Source organism: Halyomorpha halys, unplaced genomic scaffold (genome assembly GCF_000696795.3).
Source record: "Halyomorpha halys isolate HHAL.00 unplaced genomic scaffold, Hhal_1.1 Scaffold59.1, whole genome shotgun sequence".
Taxonomy (NCBI): domain Eukaryota; kingdom Metazoa; phylum Arthropoda; class Insecta; order Hemiptera; family Pentatomidae; genus Halyomorpha; species Halyomorpha halys.
Genome location: NW_027109400.1, coordinates 760,844 through 785,234, shown reverse-complemented (window position 1 = coordinate 785,234; position 24,391 = coordinate 760,844). Strand labels below are relative to the sequence as shown.

The following is a 24,391-nucleotide window of genomic DNA, read 5'->3' as shown; positions in this document are numbered from 1 at the left end:
ATGAAACTATTGCTCTTACTTGTTTTTTGTTTTTTTTATTCTTTTCATTGTATCTTTGTATTTTTATTTCTATCATTTTATCTTAACATAGTTTCATTTTGTATCTTTTTAGCCCTGATGAAGCCCTGCAAAGTGGGGCGAAATGTTGGAAAATAAATAGTTGTAAACTATTTTTATTTCTCTTTTGACCGCAACCCTGACCATCTCCCTATATATTAATTTTTTATTCTTTAATTAAAATTTTTAACCGTATATATTTTACATAATTTTTTATTCTTAACATTGTTCATTTTATATTAATACTATTTTATGCCTTCCTTTTATTTATATGAAATTTTCTTATCACTTATTTTTTGCATAATATTTATCCTACCTTAATTTACCTTTTTGTATCTTATTGTTGTAATGTTCTTAGTTGTTTTTTGTATCTTTATAGCCCTGATGAAGCCCTGCAAAGTGGGGCAAAACATCGGACATTAAATAGTTAAAAACTATTCGTTCTTTTTTTTACTGCAATCCTGACCATCTTCTTCATATTTTAAGTTATGCGGTCAATTATATATATAATACATAATTATTATTATTAATCTCCAAACCAATTGTTGCAAGGGAATTGTGACATAAACCTCCTCTATTCTGTGTACTTTAACTCTACATGAACAATAAACTCAGCCTAGAAAGGAAGAGTAAAGAAAATCAAAATTGATAGTATATGATCAACCTTTGTACACCACGTGTCAATACAGGGACACTTTCATTGAGTAGGTATAAGACTTATTATTCAATACTATCATTCTATATTCATTACAATAATAATGATAGCAGAATTTATAAATCATGAAATGTTTACAGAAAGATAAACTTCAGTACATTAAGTCATTATAATTCAAGCACGAGCAATTAAAGTGTTATAACATTGGCATGATAAATTAAAACATAGCTTTAATTTAAAAACAGAACTAGCCTTTTATTTTATTTTTATGGTTTAACTTGCTGTACTTTTTATAAAACATTCATAGAAGAAAGCACTAATTTTAGATCATGGAAACTCATTAATAAACTAAAAATAACATATTGACACAACACAAATTAGCTATTAACCTCCCTTTTGAAAAACAAAATAAAAATAGAATTAATACAATACATAACTGGTAGAAACAATATACAAAATAAATGAAATTACCTGTTGAATCTTCTGAGCACGATAGCAATAGTGTTTTATCAGGACTAAAAGAAACATTGTACACAGGACCAGAATGGCCATAAAGTAATCTGGAAGATTCAGCATTCCTCTCATCCATTATTCTTGCCCATACATCCTCTGAAACAAGAGTTAGTAAAATTGAAATTAATTATGAACTAATATCTATCAAAGAGTGATTAAAAATACTTACAACCCTATACTGTTTGTACAGGAATATTAAGAGTTCAGTCACCTGAAAAATATTTGGATAGTTTTGAAACACTACGCATAGATTCGTAGATATCCAGTGGAAGTAAATAAAAGCAAGCCACTTTTATTTGGTTTTAATAATACCTTGAGAAATTTATTCATAAGAGTTAGAAACTAACTATTACAAAATTAAATTTGGTAAAATTTCACTCTTTATCTAAGGTCTGGAAATGGTTTTCCAACAACGTATTTTTTTTTTTCCCGTCAATGAAAAACATGAGTACTAATTTCATCCAAATTTGAACAGTATTCAAAAGTTACAACAATATTTGGTCATGGAGGTCAAAAGTGTTAAGATGTAACCTAAACAATCTCAGGTCTGAGATGAAGCTGGCCAGAGAGGTTGAAATAAAAATTTATTTGGCAGAGCCACAGAATGAATCTCAGCCTTTCCAATATGGCTAGAATAGGTTCATAACCAGTAGGATAAGCTCAAATATACTTAGATAGAAGGAGGGGAGGAAAAAAATAAATATCAACAACCTATATAACAGGCAACCTTTAACTAAAAGGTTTTACTTTCCATTTCTTGATTGTAATTTAACTAAGTCATTAAAGGGTTGTAATAATGTTAAAAATCCATATCCATAAAAAATCAAGTACTAATTAAATGTATTAAATAATTTCCTATATTTGATTTTATGATAGCGTAGGACAAAAAAATTGAGTAAATAAAAATGATATATTACCTGCTTCATGATCAATATCTTGTAATTGGTCAGCAGATTTCATTCCTTTAAGCTTTTGTGTTAGAAGACTCCAAACTCTTACATGGGAATTAGAAAACCCCACTGCTAAAATGGTAGAATCATCAGATATTTCAGCACAAATGACACTGAAAAGAAAATCAATTTGATAATATTGATAACCAACTAATGAGGGAAAAAAAACAAGATAGAACCTCCACAACATATTTCTGACTAATGTTGAGCTAGAGAAACCAATACTAACACAGTTTAAGATGCTATATCTTATTTTGTAGCTCATCAGGAAAACAAACCACACAAATCCTACAGCCTGGAGTTGCTATTTCTCTTTTTGCTTTCAAATATAAATAACATATTTGTTAAATACAAATTCCCCACTCCTTTAAGCTGTTAGTACTTCATGTCCACCTTTAGATCATTCTTGAACTTACATCAATTTAAAAAGGTGACTGTCCTATTTCGTTAATTATTTTTCATTTTTATTGACCTTTATTTTATTATTAGTTCCCTTATTTTCCATCTTTTATTGTGTAATGTATTTTAATATTTCTTTCTTATTATTTCAGTTTTCATTAATCGTCTAACACCTTTTTGTAATTCTTATTTAATTGTACTTTTCACTGTACATCTTATTTTTATTTTCTTTAATTTACTTTGCTCATTTTTATAAAAAATTTAAATCATATTTAGCCACACATTAGTTTAATTTTATTTCATGTTATCTATTCTCTAACTTTGTTACATAATTTTAGTAGTTTGTATCTTTTTTTAGCCCAGACGAAGCCCTGCAAAGTGAAACAAAACAGTGGCACACAACAAATAGTTTAATTACTATTTGAGTTCTTTTGATCGCTACTGGACCATCTTCATTTTATATATTACACACAGTCAATCAACGATCTTCCAACATTAAAATTATCATTTTCCAACATAGTTTGAATATAAAATAAACAAATCAAAATTTGCTAAGAGGGCATAGACAACAGTCATCAACCAACAACTATTGACTTTTAAATAAAATAAAATAAAGACATGACAAGAGACTTTAATCAAAATAAAACTTTATATTTTATACTGAAATAAAATAGAGGAAATAGTTTTTCCTATTAATACATTTTGATTCATAAAGAATAAAAACAGTTTTTAAATTCAATATTGTTGCAAGGAAATGTTTACATTAAATAAATAATTTTTAAAAATGCAGTGAATATAATGATTTCCTTTTAAGAAAAGAAAAGAAATATGGATATAATTCACAACCAAAAATAAAATAAAACCATACCTTTGAGCAGAGTTAAGTAGTGTATAACAACAAATAGATGGTAAACCATCAACTCCTAAGTTAACCCTTTTTGATGCTTCTCTCAAGGCTTTGATCTTCTCAGTTTTATCATTGTCCTTCCTATAATAAATAAAAAAACATTAGTTACAATTTGAACTTAATTTCACATTAAAAATAGAGGAGTGGGAGTGGAGAGGTTCAGATACATACAAATATTACAACAAACAGTACTGGTAGTAGTGGCCTATGATTGAAGGGTGACAACTCCCAGGACACGCCACCTGGCACTTTCCAGTATTTAGGATGTTACAGCTTTTCCCCATAACTAATAGAAAATTAAACAAGTGAAATATTTCTTTCAGTTGTCACTCTTGATTAGGTTTGATAAACCTTATTTGTTCTATATGGTATTAAACCATTGTGATTAGAAAATAAATTGTATAAGTTAAGTTAATTTAATATATAGGAGCCCTGAGAAGGTATTAAATCAATCAGAACAGATGATGTAATCAGAAACCATTATAGACCACAAAATTAAAAATATTTTTCCTATCTCTATAATACTGTGACTGATTCATTGTGCAAATTTAGCATTCATTTAGTTAGTTAAGATTGTACATTTTAAGTAAGTCATTTGATATTTATTTATCTCAGAGAATTTAATTGGAAACTAGTGTCACTGATTTTTTTTCTACATAAACGGTAATTGAAACATCAATATTTCTGAATGTTATTATTGTTAAGGAACTATAAAAGATTTTTTCTATCAAGTCTACTATTTCAAAATCAGGATATTTAAGCTTAACCAAGAAGTCGCTCAATAGTTTATATGAAGAAATAAAGAGATATCAGTAAAGAATTTTCAAAAGAAGAGTGAAATAGGTACAACAATATTTTCTTTAATGATGACAAATAATATCTGATATGGATAAATTACCATTGCTTGGCATCACTAAAAAATTGAGTTAGTATTAAACAGAAAATAAAAAACTTACAGTTCAGGAAATGGGATTCGATCCATGGGTGGAGCATTAGGATCAGTTTTTAATTTTTTGTTGAAAAAAGATTCTTTTTTTTGTTTTTTCTTCTTAGGTTTATCACCACCATCAGCTTCTGTATCCTCGTCATCTTCAGCGGCAGCATATTGGTAATCAGGCTCTCTTGGAAGACCATAATAAACTTTGGCTTTATTGTCTGCACCAAAAAGAATCAAATTCATAAATAAATTTCAAACATACTAATAGCATTTTTTTATTGATTTAAGGTTAATATTAAACTGGCAAGTTCTACTTTAATTAACTCACTACAAATACTAAATAATTAAAAATAAACTTGAGTTTATTAATTTTTATAACATATATTTTGTGCAGTTAAAATATAATTATTGATGTAATTATTAATCATTAACATACATACAAGTATGAGGTTCTTATATATGTAAAATTATAAAGCTTAACCCTTGAAAACTGTCAATCTTTTATTTTTATTCAAAGTAATAAAAATTGATAATTACTTTTTATTTAGAAAATAGACATTTAATTTACTTAGTATAGAACTATTAAATTATTTATTTGAAAATACTAATTAAATTAATAATAAATTTAAGAAAACTAAATCTAATCTTGGAAAGTCGCTGATTGACCTTTTGTATTATTAATAAATGGAATATGGCCTAGGTGCGATAAAAAAAACTCAAGTAGTTATCACTATTTGAGTTTTTTTTTTACCACACCTGGACCATAATCTATTTATTTTATTTAATCTTGTTTGAATGATGAACAATGGAAACAGAAACAACACTAATACATCCATTTTTTTTGTTGTAGTAACATCAATAATAAAAAATATTTTTTGTAACTGGAAAAGATATTACTGAATAATTTCACAAAGTTACACTTAAAAAAAAAATAGCCTTCATATAATTTAAAAACTGAGTTCAAACGACCATGAAATAATTTGTTAGCAAAAAATAAAAAACTTTAATACTAATCCTGTCAATATTTAATAATTTTGAAATGATACAATAATACAAAATCGTAATATGATTTTATAAACACTATTTTACTAATTAAAGACATATTGAAGGACTTTGTTAAATCACAATTGGCTCTTGGCTTGTGCTCACTTACTTATTATGTAATGCTCACTCTGGTCCTTTGTGCCAATCTTATTTAATTTATTGTGTAATAGTCGTTATTACCTTGCCTAGTAGCTTCACCAATCACTGCACCGGCAACTGAATCAATTTGAGATTTTGTTCGAGCTACACCTTCGTACATATCAAAATACAGATGCTCCTGAATAATATTTAAAATAATACTTTGTTTTTTTTCTTGTAAATGCCTTTTTAATGTAGCTAGAGTATCTCTTGACATTCTTATTATAAACTCATTTGACCTGAAATCATTAATAAAATTTACATTTGTGGCTTCTGTGCTCTAGTTGTAGTACATAAGGACATTACAGCAAGCAAACAGTATATATATATGATGATGAATGATATTTTATGTTTTTTTTTTTCTATTGTAAAATAAATTAAAAAATGTTGACAGCTGCCATGAACAGACCAGAGACAATGAAATTGAACAATAAGATGTAAATATTATGGAAAATAAAAGAAAAGTTGATTAGTATCAGTAGTATGAAGAAAATGTTATTATTTTAACAATAAAAAATATTAATGTTTTATATGTAAAAAGTTGTTATTTATTTCATAAGTGCAGTCAAGATAAAACAAGCACCAATAGCTATGCACTTATAATTAATGAAATACACCAACAATACGAACTTATAAAACATATTATTTTATGCATATAAAGAGGATTAAGTTTTTAAACACTTAAAAACTAATTGCCAATTATTTTTAAACGTAACTTCCAGATAACTAGTTAGAAAAATAGGTTGTTGATAAGTAAATAGGGCCTTCCATTGTTTTGAATTTTAGGAGGTAAAAGGAGGGAATTTATCATTATTTGTTTCTATATTTAAAATGCTACTAAGATTTTTTTTTTTGTTATTGAAGGAGTTTTTAAGTTCTCTAAAGAAAAAATTCTTCAATCCTTCAGAAGTTGAAAACAATGGAACTACTAGAATTATTTAGAGTTTAAAATTTAGCTGATTTCCTTTTTCAAAAATCTTATAAAAAGAGATTATTCAATTAAAAAATAAAATTTGTCGAAAAGACATTCTTTTTCATACCATAGTTTGTTCATTCAAGATAACTTGTTTACATAATCAAGAGCAATTTTTTTTTTTAAATTTCGAGAACTTTGCTTGATTTAAAAGGCTATTTGTTATTAATAAAATTTATCAGATAAGGCTATAATATACATTTAATTCTCCTAGTTTTAAATAATTCTTTGACCCACTTCACTCTACATTTTGTTTATTCACTTCATGACAGAACATTGATTCGTCAACTCTAGGAGGAGATGATACATATCCTTATGTAATTATCTGGATATTAAAGATAAATTCAATTTACAACAGCATATTTTTAATTTAAATAATTCAGTTAAACAGAACATGATTCGTCAACTCTAGGAGTAGATGATATATATCTTTATGTAATTATCTGGATATTAAAGATAAATTCAATTTACAAAAGCATATTTTTAATTTAAATAATTCAAACTTTAAATTTTATTTACAACACTTTAAAATAAAATGTTTGTTCCATTTTTACCTAAAAGTATCAGTAATTTCATTTCCATTCATTTGGTCTCTTTTGGTAACCATGGACAACCGTTGCAAATCTTCTTTATAATAATGTTCCTGATCTTTTCCAAATCTTTCCATTAATTTAATGGCCTGCGCTTCATGGCCATTATAAACCAATTCAAGATACATATGTACAAAAACAGGATACAGTATCATTCCAAGTTCATGCTGAAAATGAAAAAAATAAAATTAGTTGTTGATTTCACACCAAACAGTTGATTTCAACAAAACGAAGCAGTTGTTAATAATCTTTTCAATCAATAGATCACAGTCGTGAGTTACAACTATATTTTTTATTTATTAAATACCAAATTTTTTCTGGACAAGTCATGGTAGCTAAGTTTTTCCAAAAATGTTACAGAAAAAACAAATAAGTATTTGATAATTTATATATTAATCAGGAATTGATGCTTTGCGAAAATGAGTTGGGCCTGAAAATAAAATAAAAATAATTATATAAATGAAGGGACCTGAATATATATAGGAAAAATATGAGCCCTAATAGAGCTATTTGAGTTCAATAGCTCTCGAGGTAGTTTTTTAAAAAGCGTCATTTCATTATTTAAAATAAATATTTAGAAAATTTATTTTGAGAAATCTATAACTCACGAACAATTAGACATATAGATGTATATCATCACTCAAATTAAAGCTAGTTTAATGTGATATAAAGTAGTAGTAGTAAACATTTATCTTCATATGAGAAATAGTTTTTATAATATTTGCCAAAATAAATTCACAAAATGTTGATTTCTAGTTGTTCTGAGAATATTTTTTATTTATGAAAAAATATATCTCAGGAACTATTAAACTAAAGATGTCTGCCAGTATTCAAATTAAAGCTAGTTGAATGTAATAAACAGTAGTTCTTTTTCTTTGGTTTTCTTGTCATAGATGGCCAAGTTGAGGATTAAAATAAAGAATTCAGTGCAAGGTATCCATAATATACAATAAGTCAAGCTCACCATTAATTAAAAAGCTAGATACAACACAAAACAATGCTCTTAGGATATGTTTAGGATCATTCCGCACAAGCCCTACAAATGCATTGGAACCAGAAGCAGGCGAATCGCCTCTCCAAATGAGAAGAAATTGGTTAATAAAAAAATTCCTTTTAAAAGTGGCCTCTAACAGTTGCGACCCTCTATATCAAGCTATTCGAAACGACACTTTATTCATTCCAAAAGTAGGGATCATAGCCAAAGAATCGAAACATCTATTTAACACACTTGCCATCAACCCCGGACCGCTCGACCTATGTACTCCCATTCCAAAGTCACAAATTACCATAAAAACCAATCCCAAACTATTTCAATTAGATTTGACTAAAATACACTATCCACTGACAGTTCTAAACATTAGAAATATTGTCTGAAAAGTATAAAAATTATCTAAAAATTTATATAGATGCATCTAAAGATAAAAACAAAGTTGCAGTCGGGATATATGATGTCCTATATAATCAGGATACATCGATAAACCTCCCCACCAAGTTCAGCATATACAGTGCTGAATTATACGGTGTCGTTGAAGCTTTAAAAATACCAAACAGGAAATATAAGAATACAAAACTCATAATTCTAACAGATTCCGCTTCCGTATGCAGTTCACCCAAAAACATATTTCATCTTACCTAATTAAGAACATAGTAGAAGAAGTTCATAGTTCATCAAATAACAAATTTAAGGTCCAATGGGTTCCAGGTCATGTGGGTTTGTACGGCAATGAGCGAACTGACAATATAGCTAAACGATGTTTGGGAAGAGTGAAAATGCAAAACTGCCTTTACAGGAAATTTTTAGATGGTTAAAAAAAGACTTCATTAGTGAATGGCAGGATAGGTATGTCTGGGAGTCAAGTTCGAAAGGTAAAGATCATTTCACTATCCAACCTAACGTCTCTCCACGCCCATGGTTCTTTAACACTTGTGTTAAGCTAAACAGAAAAGATATAGTCCTACTTACAAGATTAAGAATTAACCATGGTCGTACAAATCGCGGCTTGACATTAATTAAAGTTAAAAAAATGATAAATGTTCGACATGCAACTCTATCGAGGACCCATTACATATTATACTAAATTGCAGTAGATATGATGTTGGATGGTCAAGTCCTTCCATGGTGAAATGAGTTGTGCCCACCACCTCCTTCCACCCGTAAATGAACTCGGTCTTTCTCAACAGCCTGGCTCGGTGTTCTTCCATGGCAGAGCAATCTACTATTACATGTTCTGCTGTTTCAGGAACTCCGCACGTGGGGCACTGGGGGGGGACAATGTTCTTTCCAAAGCTCTGCAGCTTTCCCCCCCCCGTGTCCTGTTAGGATCTGTGAGACCCAATAGTCTGGGAGGACCCATTTAGCCTTCAATCTAGAAAGGACGGTAGGGAAGAATTTTCTCAGAGTAGCGCCCTTCTGGCTTACTACCCACTGTCCATTCCACTCCTATATTGAGTCCTCTCGCAGTATTTTGTTCCAAAATTTGGAGTCTCACCGATCCTCTCTTGGAGCTCCTCCGGTATCATTTCTAGTCCCTGCCTCTTTACTTCATATTTAAGGGCATCCTTCCTGAGGATGAGGTCAAGGGGCATCACTCCGGCTAGCACCTGCACCGCCTCATGTTACACTGTTCTGTATGTATTTGTGACCCTCAGCAGACCCAATTTCTGTATGGTGGCCAGTCTTCTCTCCTGTGTCTGCGTGAGGTTTCGGCTCCACGCAGGGGATGCGTACCTCAGAATACCCAATATCAGACTTTTATATATGGTCATCGTTGCAGGGTACCTGAGGCCCCAAAATACACCCCCTATCCTACTTAATCCATTGAGTGACAGTGTTACCCTGTCCTTTAGATACACCAGGTGAGAAGTTGCATCTTCTTCTTATCCCCACACCAAGATATGTCACCTCCTCACCCGGTCTAACCCTCTCTCCTTGGATATCCAGGGTGATAAGATGACCCCTGTCCGTGGAGCCTCTTATGAGTATGGCCTGAGTCTTAGCTGCTGCCATACTCAACTTCCTCTTCACGCACCTCTCCTACGAGACTGGCAAACCTCTCTGCTTCTGGCTTTAGTCTGGATCTGCTGTTCTTGGCCACGATGACTGCCAGGTCGTCGACGTAGGCCGCGGCAAGGAACCCCTTGTCCTCTAATTCTCCCAGCAACTCATCGAATACTAGCTTCCACAGAGCTGGTCCTAAGACTGAACCCTGCGGACATCCTCTTTCGATTTTTCTCTCGACCTCGTAGTAGTTACCCCTGATTCTGACACTCCTGTTATTGAGGTAACTACCAAAGAAGAAGTATATATTACTGGGGTGTCGAGCAATTGCAACCGCTGGAGTACACGGGGCCACCAAACGCTGTCGAAGGCAGAAGAGATGTCAAACATGATCAATTAGACATATTTCTCCGCCATTTCCTCCATGTCCGTACACACTCTCAGCAGCACATCTATAGTTCCTCTGCCACAGGTCAAGCCGAACTGCCGTGGATAGTCATCCGCAAGTCTGCAGCACTTAGGATTGATCTCAGGCTGTGAACAATCATGTGCTCCAGGACCTTACTAACTACTGGGAGGAGGCATATTGTTCGATAGCTTTTAGATCCTTAAGACAGTTGTTAGGCAGAGTAGATGCTGCAATGCACTGTAAATTTGCTATTTTAATTCTACATTTATTTCTTTTCTTTTTGGAATATTTTGAGAAAGTAGTATTGGGGCACCCCAGTTTTCCACACTTTGGGAACTGCTGAACTAAAGTAGTAAGGAAACTAAGAAACAAAAATAAATAATTTTTTAATCTAGAAACTATTTTCTATCTAGTCAATTTTCAGTTCAAAGTTTGGTATGGTTTCACTTCTCGTCTAGGCTAGCCTTTAATTAACCTCAATATAATGTTTCTATAGAAAGTATGTAATGCATAAGTGACGCACTAAAATTAAAACCAACATATGATAATGTGACTACTTTTATCATAAATTTTCTTTTAATTAATTTAAAACAAATTATTTTGCAGTCCGTTAGATAGAATGTATTGAAATAAAATAAAGTACCATACCTTAAATGTATACCATACCAAAATAAAGTACTATACCTTAAATGCATCTAGAGAAGAATCAACGAACTTTTTTAAGTCCATATACGCATCTTCATATAAATCTGGATTCCCTTCAGACTTGTAGGTAGACAGAACACTACTAACTTCTGAATCTGACCCTTGTGTTGTAGGGACATCAGAAACTTTGGCTTCTTTTTTCAACTGTTCTTCTGTTTCCTGAAATTATTTAAATGAGTCAATAAGAATAATTAATACATTTCAACAGTTCTTCCTAGCATTTTCAAGAAAAATGGAACACAAGAATTGGGATACACGATAAAGAAGCATCAGAACTTATAACAGATGAGAAAGATTTTAAATAAGGGTGCTCCTTACTCCTTACCTTTAATAAATCAATTAAAATAATGCAAAATAACGGCAATAGGAACTAAAGGAAAACTATTCATTCTTTTTCCTTGATTGTTTATATATATATATTAATAATATCATCTAAAAAGTCTCAGCTTTAATGCTACCAATAATCACCTACTTCCCAATACTCACAACTATAAGTTATATTAAATTATATAGTATATGAGATCAACAAGTTGAAAAGCTTATAAAAATGTTAAAAATAAACTGATAGCTAAGAAATTATACCTGTAACTGCAAAATGACTACTTGACAGTAGGAACAACCAACTGTTAAAACATACTCTTCCAAATTTTAATGAATATGACAAGGCATATCAATATACAATAATTTATTTTTTTTTATAATTAAGTCATTAATGTGCATTTTACAGAAACACTTAATGAAGCATAATCCAATACTCACTTTGAGATTGTATTTCCTTAAGACCTGAAGAACAGCAAGTAGTGTTGTTCTATCAGGAGTTTCAACAGAATCTGGCTCTGTTTTAATTTGAACACTGGATAAATGTGAAATATCTTGAGCTGTTGATTCCATCTTCACACGATATTATAAAACTTGCAGAGGGCCGATTAAAAGATACACTAATGCGAATAATACAATTTAGTACGATAGATTAACAATTAAAAGTAAAATAGGTATAAAAACTGTTTATACATGTCCACTACAAATAAACAATTATGACAGTCACACACAAGTATGATCAGGAAATGGAATGTATAAATATGGGGAATGGCTAGATCCTAAACCACACAACAGTGGAACTATTTAACTTGAACATACAAATACAGTGAGACTTCAGTACGAGACTACACTGAACTTGTACAGTTCAAACAACATTCATTGTTTTGTAACCTCCAGAAGGTTATAATTAATAATGCTTCATTTATTAGACACTTTTTAATGTATATATTTTAATATTAAATATACTATAATGCATTAAGTATTAATTATGTCTAAAAAGATTATTTTAAAATTTTATTGGTTCACTTTACTAATGGACATACAATAAATAATGAAAAACAAAAACAAATGACTTAATAAGTCCTTAAATATTCATTTAAAGGATTATACAAACTAATTTGTAGATATGAGAATCTTTCTCTGGGAGTAATTTTAGGGATCATTCGAAATTTTATACAGTTAGTGCCTTAAGCGCTTTTCTTATCTAAGTTTCAGTGTCGGTCTTTTTCAAGGAGACCTACGGTAAGACAGGTTCTACCATGGCTGCTTGTAGGTTATTTGGTGTTTTAGGCGAGATTTCCAGGAACAATATCAAATTTATTTCATCAGCAGGTACATATTTATGTAATATTCACAACGAAAATATGATTAGAGAAAAAATTAAGTTTGATTAACCAAATTGAGAAATTGACAGATATCGTTGGAAAAGTACTGTACCTTTATTTCTTTTAATGTCTATGTGCATATTATATATTTCTTACTTTTTAACAATAAACTTGGATTTATATTCTTGGTTATTTATTAAATTTTTAATGTTACATTAACTGTGCCCATTTCAGTGTTGAATTGTATGACACAGCAATAAAGTTTAGGATATTGGTATCTGTCCAATTGTTTAAATTAATTATTAAATTTCGTTTATGTAATAAAAAGTTTTCACCAAAAGAGATATCTTTTTAGGTAAAAATTGCTCTTCTATTTTAGGACTTCAGTGCTTATCAGTGATAATAGATTTTATGTTGTATCTTGATTAGTACACTTAGATATGAGAATCTTTACTACTGATCCTTTGTTTTATCAAAATTTATCTTTTATTTCTGCTAATTCTTTGTGCTATTCACCTCAATATTTTCTAACCATTGCTTTATTTGATATGAACTAAAAAATATTTTCATAAATATTGTTATATTTCATAGCATTTCAATTAATATATTTTTATTTGTTATAGCTTTATCCTGTAATATAGTTAGTTGTATGATCTATGTGTATTCTTGTCTAACACCTGTAAATATGAGTTAGTGATAACCCTTGTGACAATTTTTGGAATTAGAATTTTTGTATTTGCCATCTTCCTGTGCCTGTACCAAATTTATTCTTCAGTATTGAAAAAATCGTTAATATTGGCATTTTCACGCTTTTGCCAGTACAAAAATATAAATTTGTTTCAGGCACAGGTTAAAAGCAGAAAAATTTCATCAGCAAAATTATCACTTGTAGCCATTGACCCTCTCAGAAGATGTATATTTTTTTATTTTCATAGTATCAGTAATTACACTTAATACTAACTTATTAAGTTTAAATTATTTTAATTTAGGCCTCAAATGAATAGTTTTTCTTGCTATTTATTTGAGACTATTTTGGAGTAACTTTTTTTGAACACCATCCAGACCATCTTCCTTCAAGAAATTTAAGGTTTAATCATATTGCAATGGTAAGGCTTTCATCTTGACCTATATTTAGTGATAACATCCACAGTAAAATTCATGTACTAGAAAGCCAAAACTAACTTTTTTTTTTCTCCTGTTAAATAAATTCCCCGTATTTAATATTTTAAAGGAATTTAAAGAATTTCTTCCTTCATTCTTTTTTACTTAAGAATGTATGCTCTGAATTTGTAAAGAATGGTTATCTAAGGATTTTTGTTTATTTAAAAGCTTATTGGCTTTAGAGTAATGGCTTTTGCTTTTACTTCAAATGCTTCCTGGCTCTTGTCCAGTATTATTTTAAATTACTACCATTGATTCAAGAGTTCCATTGAGAGTATTTCTGACAAACCAGTTCTTAGTTATTTCGTCTATATCTTTTTCTCTAATCAAATAGGCCTGACTATAATTAGTTGTATTTGAAACCTTTTTGAATTCTTGAATCATTCAGGTTGTATTACTTTCCTCGTTCTGTTCTCCACAATTGATTTTTTCATTACAAAAATTTCTTCCTGGATTCTACTTGAATTATCCTGCATTCTTTCCTAAAGATAAATTAAACGAGCATTGTAAGCATATTCCTATACAATATTTTCCATCAAGATTGTTAAGTATTCTTTTGATAATCTTGCAGTGTTGATATTAATTGTATTAAATATTTAATTTTTCTTAGGATCATTAAAATGGAGATTATATTCAACTGCACCAAAACACACACGAACAAAAGTAGTCAACGATGTAGCAGTCATTACTTTAGATTCTCCGAATGTCAAGGTATGTTAAAGGTGTTAAGAATTTTGTTTTTAATTTTTTGATTAAGAGATTGTAAATAAATCAATCATTTAAAAATAATTTGTTCCAGCACATGATATTAAATTATTTTAGATTACAAAGTTATGAATCCTTCATCTTATTTATATTTCTCCTTCTCAAACCGACCTTGTGTTTATTTTAATCCTACAATGTGGTCTTTTAACCAAACATAAAAATTTCTTTTCGTTCTATTATTGGCGATTTCCATCCTTTTATTCAAATTATTTCTAATGTCTGGTTTCATTTTAACTATATTCCATGCCAACCATTCTTTTCAAACTGAAACAGAATAAGTTAGGACTAGAGGGTGGGGAGCTCGTTCCAAAGACAGTTTTAATCACTGGAAGAGCATAAAAAATCTAATATTTACTTATTTATTCCATTTTGTTTCAGTAATAGATCTGGGAAACAGATTGTAGCAAATAATAGCTACACAAACATAATTAAATATAATAAACTTTATTTTTAATAACTCCAATTATAAATTAAATTTGACTAATGTCTTAATAGATCTCCTGTAATAAACGATTTCTAAAGTTAATCTAATAAAGTTAGTTATATGAACCTATTTCTATGGATTTGAACTGTTCATGACCAATTTTTGTTTGTTTAATGGATAGATGCATTTTAAAGTTTTTATCTAGCGGTTTAATGATTTTAAATATATTGCTCATATTTTACTCCCTAAACTATTAGTCTTTTGTGTTATTAATTTCTCGCATTTCTTTATTTATTCATTATATTTGTTTTAATTGATGTTTACTGATTAGTTTCGCTGTTAATCTAAATTTATTTTTTCCTAGGTGAATTCATTAAATGCCGAAGTCGTCTCAGAACTGGAATTGGCAATAAACAAAGTGCGAGATGATCCAGCTTTGAGAGCAGCAGTATTAATATCTGGAAAGCCTGGCTGTTTTATTGCTGGAGCAGATATAAGTATGTTAGAAAAATGTAAGACTGCAGAAGAAGTTAGAGAAATTTCACAATCAGGTCAAAGAATATTAAAAGGAGTTGAAACAATGAAAAAGCCAGTTGTTGCTGCCATTATGGGTGCTTGTCTCGGAGGAGGACTTGAAGTTAGTTATTACCTTAAATTGTTCTTAGAAATAAATGATAAGTTATGTAGTTAATAACATTATATTGTTATTTAAATTAAATATCCAACATTTTTTATCTTTGAAAATTAATTTATTAATATTCTGTACGTAGATTTAAGATTTTGAATCACTTTACATAATGACTTATATATTAATTCTCTTATATGAATTTAAAATAAAGAAAGGTTGATTTTATTATCAGGATCATAAAATAAAAGGAATCAGGCAAAGTTTTAAAATGGAAAACTATGCCAATTAGTAGGGAGAACTATTTACAGTAAGAACTTATGCAATGCTGTATTTGTTTTTTTATGGGCTATAAAATGTTTTTTCTCAAGTTTCTTCAACTTTCCTTTTTTTTCCAAACTTTCTTACTTTACTATTACACCGCTAGTATAGACTCTTTATCTTATAAAACCCATATTAAGTACTTAATAGCTAGCATTTTACATTAATAGTTTTTTTTTTTTAAATTAAATTAAAAGGATCACTTACTTAGCTTAGCTTAAATACGTATGAATTAACTCATTTTAACCTAACCCAATTACATAATTTAACATAATTACTGCTTATTATGTCTATCATTCTTAAAGTTCCTACCTTTTTTACTCCTTTGCTGTTTGAATTTATAAAACTTCATTCTTAAACCATTAAAGTTTAATTTTTTTTTTTTTTTTTACATATTTATTTCTTATAATGATGTATAAAAGTAAAAGAGAAAGTAAGTCTGCTTATAGCAGTTGATTAAAAATCTTAACCATTTATTTGAGCTTTTGTTGTTATTATCATCTTACTTATAAATTTAGCTTTTTTCTTTTTGAAAATTTATGAGGAGGGGGACTAACTCTTCTTATCCAATATTACTAAATCATGTTTGTGCCTGGAATCTGAAATAATCATTTGATATAGGTGGCATTGGCTTGTCATTATCGAATAGCAGTTAAGGAAAAGAAAACTTCCCTTGGTCTTCCTGAAGTGATGCTTGGCCTGTTGCCCGGTAGCGGCGGTACTATGAGGCTTCCGCGACTGACCTCAATACCTACGGCGCTTGACCTAGAACTGACTGGAAAGAGTGTTAGAGCTGATAAAGCCAAAAAGCTTGGAATGGTAGATCTTCTCATCGAGCCATTAGGACCTGGTTTGACTCCTGCTGAGGAAAGGTTATTATTATTTGTTTTATCTCATTATTATTATTCTTTATTGGTTATAATATAGCATTGTATACAGTGTAAAATGTTACCATAATAGGTTGAATCAAAGGAATTTATAATTTTCAAAAATTTTACTTAAATGAATCATTAGAAGTTAATTTTAAAGTATTTGCAGTTTTCTGCTAAAAATTTAATTATTTTTCGAAATGCTTGGTCTCAAGTTTAACACATTTGTCTCTTGGTGTAAATCAATTGAGTTTCCAAAAATATCTAAATTAATCGGAAACTTGTGTTTTCTGTAAATTAAAAAAAAAAAAAATTGCCACAAATATGTATGTTACCAAATTGCATATCAATTTAACGTGATTTTTACCACTTTCTATCTTAGTAATTTTATGATGCCAAAGGGCCCTGTCACCCTAATGGATTTCAAGTTCAACTAAATATTTTTGTAGAATATTTTCCTAAGACATTTTTGTTAAAAATAATTTTCTTAATGTATCTCTCAATATGACAGGTTTCAGGAAATAAGTATTCAACTTGTCTATAATCTAATGATTATAGATATTATATTTTGTTTAAATACTATGGTTATTTGTTTAGGACCATGGAGTATCTTGAAGAGGTAGCTGTTAATGCAGCACGTCAACTAGCAACAGGCCAGTTGAAAGTTGACAGGAGTAAGAAAGGTTTAGTGGATAAACTTATGGGCATAGCATTAAAGTACGATTTTGTAAAAGACCAAATTTTTAATAAGGCAAAAGGACAGGTCATGAAAATGACAGGAGGTCTTTATCCTGCACCTCTGAAGGTTAGTAAACATTAAAATTTTATTATATATGTATATATAGTTGACCTTATAAATTTCAATATAAGAAGATAGTCAGGGTGCAGTCAAAAAAAGAAGAACAAATAGTTTAAAACTATCTTCTTATATTAAAATTTTATTATTTCAAACAATCCTGTTTCACTAATTTTTTAATAATTTTGGTTAATTTTTTCTCCAGTTTTTAATGATTTTTTTCTTTTACTAAATGAACTGCTAGAGAAACTAATAAAGAGTGAAAAAGGGAGGGTACCTGTGGCTATGTATTTGATTCATAAATCTAATTTTAAAAAATTTCAATAATCATATTTATTCTTTTTTTATCTCTGTTAGATATAATTAATAAAAACAAACAATAACACATTACTGTTCCAAGATTGTATGATAAATTCAAGTCAGGTTTAATTTTAAAGGTTTTTTTTTTTGTTAAATTTTTATTTTTATAGATCCTCGATGTAATAAGAACAGGGATTGACAAAGGAGAAGAAGCAGGCTATAAAGCTGAATCTGAAGGATTTGCTGAATTAGCCATGACTCCACAAAGTAAAGGCTTAGTTGGGCTCTTCAGGGGCCAGACAGAATGTAAGAAAAATAGATTTGGAAAACCAGAGAAGAAAGTCCAGTTAGTCATTTTTATTTTATCATTAATATGTAATTTAATTTATTATATCAACTTTCTTGTTGTTCTATAAATTATATGTTTGCTGTTAGGACTTTGGCTATACTTGGTGCAGGTCTTATGGGTGCTGGTATTGCTCAAGTTACAGTAGACAAAGGTATCAAGACCATTTTAAAAGATACTTCACAGCAAGGTCTCAACAGGGGTATGAACCAAATCACTAGTGGATTTGATGGTGCTGTTAAAAGGAAGCGCCTTACTGCGTAATTATGATAATTATTTCTAACTAATTTATGCATATATATTTGTTACATCTATACTTTGTATGCTAGAAATTATTATAATTTTAAAAGTACCCTATGTTATATGATATTGTACAATATTATTAATCATAAATATGATCAATTAATGAATACCTTTCTATATACTTCCAGATTTTTACATTTAATAGATTAATCATAATTATAGGAAAACTGTGAAATGTTATGTACTGATTAAAATTTAATATGAAATATTGTTTACAAAAATATATGTTTACTTCTGCTGGCCACACACTCGTTTCTGGATTAGCCTGCACTGGGTTTATTCATTGTGTGTTCTTATAGCAATGACAAATATTACTTTTGAAAAATTAAAGCGATACTTTAACAATTTCTTTTATTTTATTTTTTATTTCATTTTAAACATTCAGTGTTACAGATGACTTGAATTTTCTATTAGATACTTGTTTAAAAAAGAAACTAAGCAGTTAGTGTCCTAAATAGTACTTTTTATGGATTCCACTGATAAGAAAAGCTTCTTATTGCTTGATTTTATTTGTTGTCTAACAAAAGTAACAAAAAATGTATGTACTAATTTAGTTTTCAAATAAATTTTATCAAAACTGGTTTATTTATTAATAATAAATATAAATATTAAACAAAGAAAAAAGATTGTGCTGAATAAGAAAAATAGATTAGTCAGTGGGGCCTTTCGAATAATTATGATATTTATACACTCATACATACATATATACATTGTCATATATATACATATGGTATGTTCATGGAAATGCACATATGTGGTCTGAACTTTATTTCTTTAAATGTTTGTTCTTATTTCTGTTTACAGTTTTGAAAGAGATCGCTATCTTGCTGATCTAGAATACACTCTTTCCTATGACAGTTTTAAAAATTGTGATATGGTTGTTGAAGCTGTTTTTGAGGATTTAGGAGTAAAGCATAAAGTTATTAAAGAGATCGAAGCAGTTGTGCCTCCTCATTGTGTTGTTGCTACTAACACATCAGCTCTGGAAATTACCAAGATCGCTTCAGTCAGCAAAAGACCAGATAAAGTGAGTAATTAATTTGTGGATGCGTGATCTTTTAGCTAAGATTAAAGAAATATTGGTTTCTTTTGGGTACCTTATGTTTCAATGTACATTAACTCTGTAGTATATTCTTCTTCACCTTATATTGTTTTAATTGGTAATAAAAAATTGAGTAGGAATTCTTGACAATTTTCTATACTGTATATTGATGGTATTTTATTATTTCAAGGCTATACCTTATGCCTACAACTACTATTTATAGATATATACTTAATTTAAGATATTATAGAATGAATATGTGTGGAATGAACCTCTAGAACAACTCATAGTTCATTATTCAAAATTAGAGAATACTAATTATAATCTCATGAAAACATTAAGATTAAAATAATCAACTTAACCATTTATCATTCCACTGTTGCTTGATTATTCATGAGTTTTCAATATTAAACATAATGAATTAGAAAAAAAAACACCTCATACATATTCAAAAATAAACAATGGTTTTATTGAAGAATTAGTTAATGAATATTATATTTTTTAATGAGCTTACAACATATAATTTATATTGTTTCCATTTGATTTATTCAATTCCTCTTCTATACAATGTTTTTATTATTTTGATTTATTATTGACTATGATATCTTGACTTAGGTCACTGCAATATAAATAGTTTGTTTACCTGGTCATCAGTATACTTATGAAATAAGATATTTGATTATCAATTAATTTTCTCTGTTGTGGTTTTGTTAGCGTAATAAACTCATGCACACTTAATTTTTAAAGCTTATGAATCGAAGAATTGATTTTACAGGTTCATTAATATAATCATTTATGCATGGTTAAATTGAAATTAATTTCCAATTATGAGCCTTTTAATCATATAAGTAATTTAGGTACATCCATCTTAGCATACTAAGACTATGGGGAAAAACAGGTGATGTCACATTTTTTTTGTTTTTTTTTTTCAAAATTTAGCTATTGGATATGAAATAAAGCACTATGTTCCTATGAGCACTTGGATGAATTCGAAAAATATCTGCAAGGAGGAATAAAAGGTGTGTCCATGTGTTAAGGGAAAATTGTTAATTTCACTACACAAATGAACTCTCAAAAATTAAAAATTAATGATAAATATTGTCTGATAACTCACTTATTTAAAAACAAAAACTGGATTTTTTAAGAATCGTCAAACTGTGTCCTTTTTTTTTTCACACTCAAGTTTTTTAGACATCTGTTTTTATCCTTGTATTTAAATTTTGTATCAATTAATTTATTTTTATTATACATACTGTAAAATGGAATGATATTATGTCAGTTGGGGTAAGAATAGAGCAACATGAAATTAAGCAATCAGTGCTCTGTAGTGGTTTGTTTATGAAACTATTAGTTCTCCTGTTTACCACAGGTCAACAAAGTTTTCTTCCTCATCTTTGTGACTCACGATTTTATTTTTTTTTAATTCACAGTTTTATCATTTAGTTGCAACCTGTGAAAAGTGTTGGTTCTATTGGCTTGAATTTAGTTTTTATATTTAGATTTAGTTTTTGTGCACTGATAAGAAATTTATTTTTATTCTCCTACTTCCTGAAGTATTTTAGTGGATTTCTATTCCTGGGCTTCTTTTGGTTGTTCGTCATATTATCAAATTATCATTAAAATAAGTTAGCTTGATCTGACGATAGATATATAATTTACATTATTCTTTTTCATACCTGTGCCAAAAATACTTGTTTAGAGAAAACTTGGTTTTTATTTAGATGAATAAAGTCATAATTGTGATAAGTTGAATATAAAAAATATTTCAAAAACTTAATAATGCAGCTAGAAATAGTTTCTCGAACAAAGATAAAAATAAATGGGTTTTCTTGGAATTGTACTTGCTACTTATCAGGGGAAGTAAGTCCTTATACTTAGTAGGGAGAAAAGACCAGTTATGGCCAGGTCTTTGGAGCAATATGGTGGCGCCCATTTCCCGCCTAAAATTCTAACCTAGATTTGTTCATTTTTAACTTTCTATCTATTTATCTCTCTCACCTAATGTAAACATTTTACTTTTTTAATTTATAAACATTTAAATTTTTTTTATTATCTAATTCTATATTTGTATCAACATTAATTTATTTTGTATATATGTATATATGGGCTTATATTATAATGTATCATTTCAAACCTTGTCCTCTCTGGTGAACCTTTAATCACTTTCTTACTTCGGTTTGAGTTTATCAAATTTTGTCACATTTTCTGCTTATACCAACGACTTTCTTAGGCAAAGTGATGGCTAGGGAGTAATTGTGAGACTTAGTAGAAGGTAGAGTAGTACTTTCTTACTGTAACCCACCGTCGGTTCCACTCTTTTTCTCTCATATTATTTGCTAAATTTTAACCTTTTCATGAATGATTGAAAAAGTGTGGTGTGCCCATTCTCTTTCTTCTATTCTCCCACCCCATCCGTTACCTCTCTCCTTCTGTACTTCATCCTATTATTCTATGTTTATTAATGATTTGAATAACTACTTTGAGGACTGGGAATAGAGGGATGGATAGGACTTAAAAATCTAATAAATAAATTAAGTTGATAGCAGTTGATACTAATAGAAGATAAAATATAATATTCTAAGTCATATTTCTCTGTATTTATCTTTTCTTCAGCATAATTAAATATGAATCCTCAAAACTGCATTTTCGGACTTAAAACTATTTTTTACATCATATACATTTATTGATTTATATGTTATTTTTCTCTTCTCTCTAGCTCGCTCCCAATATTCTATGATGACAGGTCGTTTTATCATACTATCGAAATATTTACTCATAGCAAATAGATCAGTCTTTGAAAAATTAGACTTATTTTGAAGTACATTTCGTAGTTTCTAGTCTCCAAAACTAAGTATCGGTAGTTCATTATTTTAATAAAGGAAATTGTTTTGGCTATTAATAGCTAAGGAATAAATTGTACAGTATTAAATTGTTATATACAGGAATAAATTGTTCTCACGTTCATTTAGATGTAACGGATCACCTGAAAATAACAAATAAATTGTCATAACTCGTAACGATTATTTTATTTTCACTTCATTTTCTTGTTATTTTTGTTTACTAGAAACTCAACATTTTCGAGGAGAATAAAAGTTTGCAAAGGAAGAAAAAAAAAAGAATTTCATTTCCTACTTGGCCCAGGTATAGGAGGAAAGTTTCCTGAAGCTATATGCCTCAGAAGAAAAATGTGTACATACAAAGTTGGGGAGTGATAGATGGAAAAAATTAAACTTATAAAAGCGGGCGAGTATGGAAATTGAATTACCATTATTTATGAATACAGACTAGATGGTCTGTATTCATAAATACTCGAATTTCAAGAATATTGACTGTGGGTTGGTTTTGTTTTATAAAATTTAGAGAAATATGTGTAGCAAGTTTCATAGATATAAACCTAGTTGTTCTGAAGTGGTGGAAGTGAACCCTCTGTCGTCTCTAATAAAATAACTTTTGTCACTTAAACGTAATTCCTCACATTTCTTAATAGCTTTGCTGTTAGTGAGTAGAATTGTACTTGTGATTTTACTAATGAAAAATTATCTTGAATAATTATATAATGAATATAACTAAAACCCTTTAAATGTGATGCATATGTTTTTGCAGTATTCTTCTCCATAGGGTTGTGCCCTCTAGAAAGTTAGATTAAAACTTCTTTAAATAAAGGATTCCTACTGATAAAATATTTTTTGCTCTCAATTACATTTAAATTAGGTCACTGATAGTTGATAACTATTATATCTCTTAATTAGTTATTTATATAAACTTATTTTATTTTCAGGTGATTGGCATGCACTATTTCTCACCAGTTGACAAGATGCAGTTGCTTGAGGTGATTACAACGGATAAGACTTCCCAAGATACGGCAGCTTCAGCAGTTGATGTTGGATTAAGGCAAGGCAAAGTAGTAATAACTGTGAAAGATGGGCCTGGTTTTTATACTACAAGAATCTTGGCAACCATGGCATCTGAAGCTATGAGAATTCTACAGGTATTCAATTTGATAAGCTTGTTTCATTTATAGATGAGTGTACAAGTCTGTATATTAAATAATATATCTGTATATTAAATATTTGACTTAAAAGTCATGTGGAAATGTTATCTCTTAATAATACTTACTCAATTAAACTGTTTTTAAAATGACTGACCAAAGCTTTCTGAACTGTCATTTGAATTTTTTTATTTTAGGAAGGTGTAGACCCTAAAGATTTGGACAAAATATCAAAGAAGTTTGGATGGCCAGTCGGTAGTGCTACTTTGATGGATGAGGTAGGTCTAGATGTTGCTGCTCATATTGGTAACAATCTCTTCACTGTCTTTGGAGAAAGATTTAGTGGTGGAAACAAAGAACTGCTTAAAGAAATTACTGATGCTGGATTCCTTGGTAATCATTTATTTTGTCTATAAAAGCTTCTTAATTAAGTGGTTTCTTTATACTACTTGTTTGAAATAAGTTTCTGTTTATTTGTTTTGTTTTTGGTTGACTATGTAAATAAAGGGTTGAGGATAAATTTACATTTATTT

General features: G+C 29.3%; 2 protein-coding genes across 2 annotated transcripts in view; one reads left to right on the top strand and one right to left on the bottom strand.

Annotated features, from left to right (window-relative positions):
• Taf5 (TATA-box binding protein associated factor 5) overlaps nucleotides 1–12,488 on the bottom strand; it is a 21,643-nt gene extending 9,155 nt beyond the window's left edge. The window contains exons 1-8 of the mRNA XM_014438540.3: nucleotides 12,035–12,488; nucleotides 11,255–11,434; nucleotides 7,128–7,330; nucleotides 5,643–5,839; nucleotides 4,438–4,636; nucleotides 3,443–3,562; nucleotides 2,143–2,288; nucleotides 1,184–1,321 (exon numbers count right to left, since the gene is read on the bottom strand). Coding sequence (XP_014294026.1) covers nucleotides 1,184–1,321; nucleotides 2,143–2,288; nucleotides 3,443–3,562; nucleotides 4,438–4,636; nucleotides 5,643–5,839; nucleotides 7,128–7,330; nucleotides 11,255–11,434; nucleotides 12,035–12,166 — 1,315 coding nt within the window. The 5' untranslated portion in view covers nucleotides 12,167–12,488. The remainder of the gene's footprint in view (nucleotides 1–1,183; nucleotides 1,322–2,142; nucleotides 2,289–3,442; nucleotides 3,563–4,437; nucleotides 4,637–5,642; nucleotides 5,840–7,127; nucleotides 7,331–11,254; nucleotides 11,435–12,034) is intronic.
• Nucleotides 12,489–12,746: 258 nt separating this feature from the next.
• Nucleotides 12,747–24,391, top strand: part of Mtpalpha (monolysocardiolipin acyltransferase Mtpalpha) — a 15,268-nt gene continuing 3,623 nt past the window's right edge. The window contains exons 1-10 of the mRNA XM_014438538.3: nucleotides 12,747–12,925; nucleotides 14,690–14,790; nucleotides 15,633–15,905; nucleotides 16,836–17,086; nucleotides 17,681–17,888; nucleotides 18,350–18,525; nucleotides 18,615–18,785; nucleotides 19,633–19,855; nucleotides 23,649–23,858; nucleotides 24,056–24,251. Coding sequence (XP_014294024.1) covers nucleotides 12,853–12,925; nucleotides 14,690–14,790; nucleotides 15,633–15,905; nucleotides 16,836–17,086; nucleotides 17,681–17,888; nucleotides 18,350–18,525; nucleotides 18,615–18,785; nucleotides 19,633–19,855; nucleotides 23,649–23,858; nucleotides 24,056–24,251 — 1,882 coding nt within the window. The 5' untranslated portion in view covers nucleotides 12,747–12,852. The remainder of the gene's footprint in view (nucleotides 12,926–14,689; nucleotides 14,791–15,632; nucleotides 15,906–16,835; nucleotides 17,087–17,680; nucleotides 17,889–18,349; nucleotides 18,526–18,614; nucleotides 18,786–19,632; nucleotides 19,856–23,648; nucleotides 23,859–24,055; nucleotides 24,252–24,391) is intronic.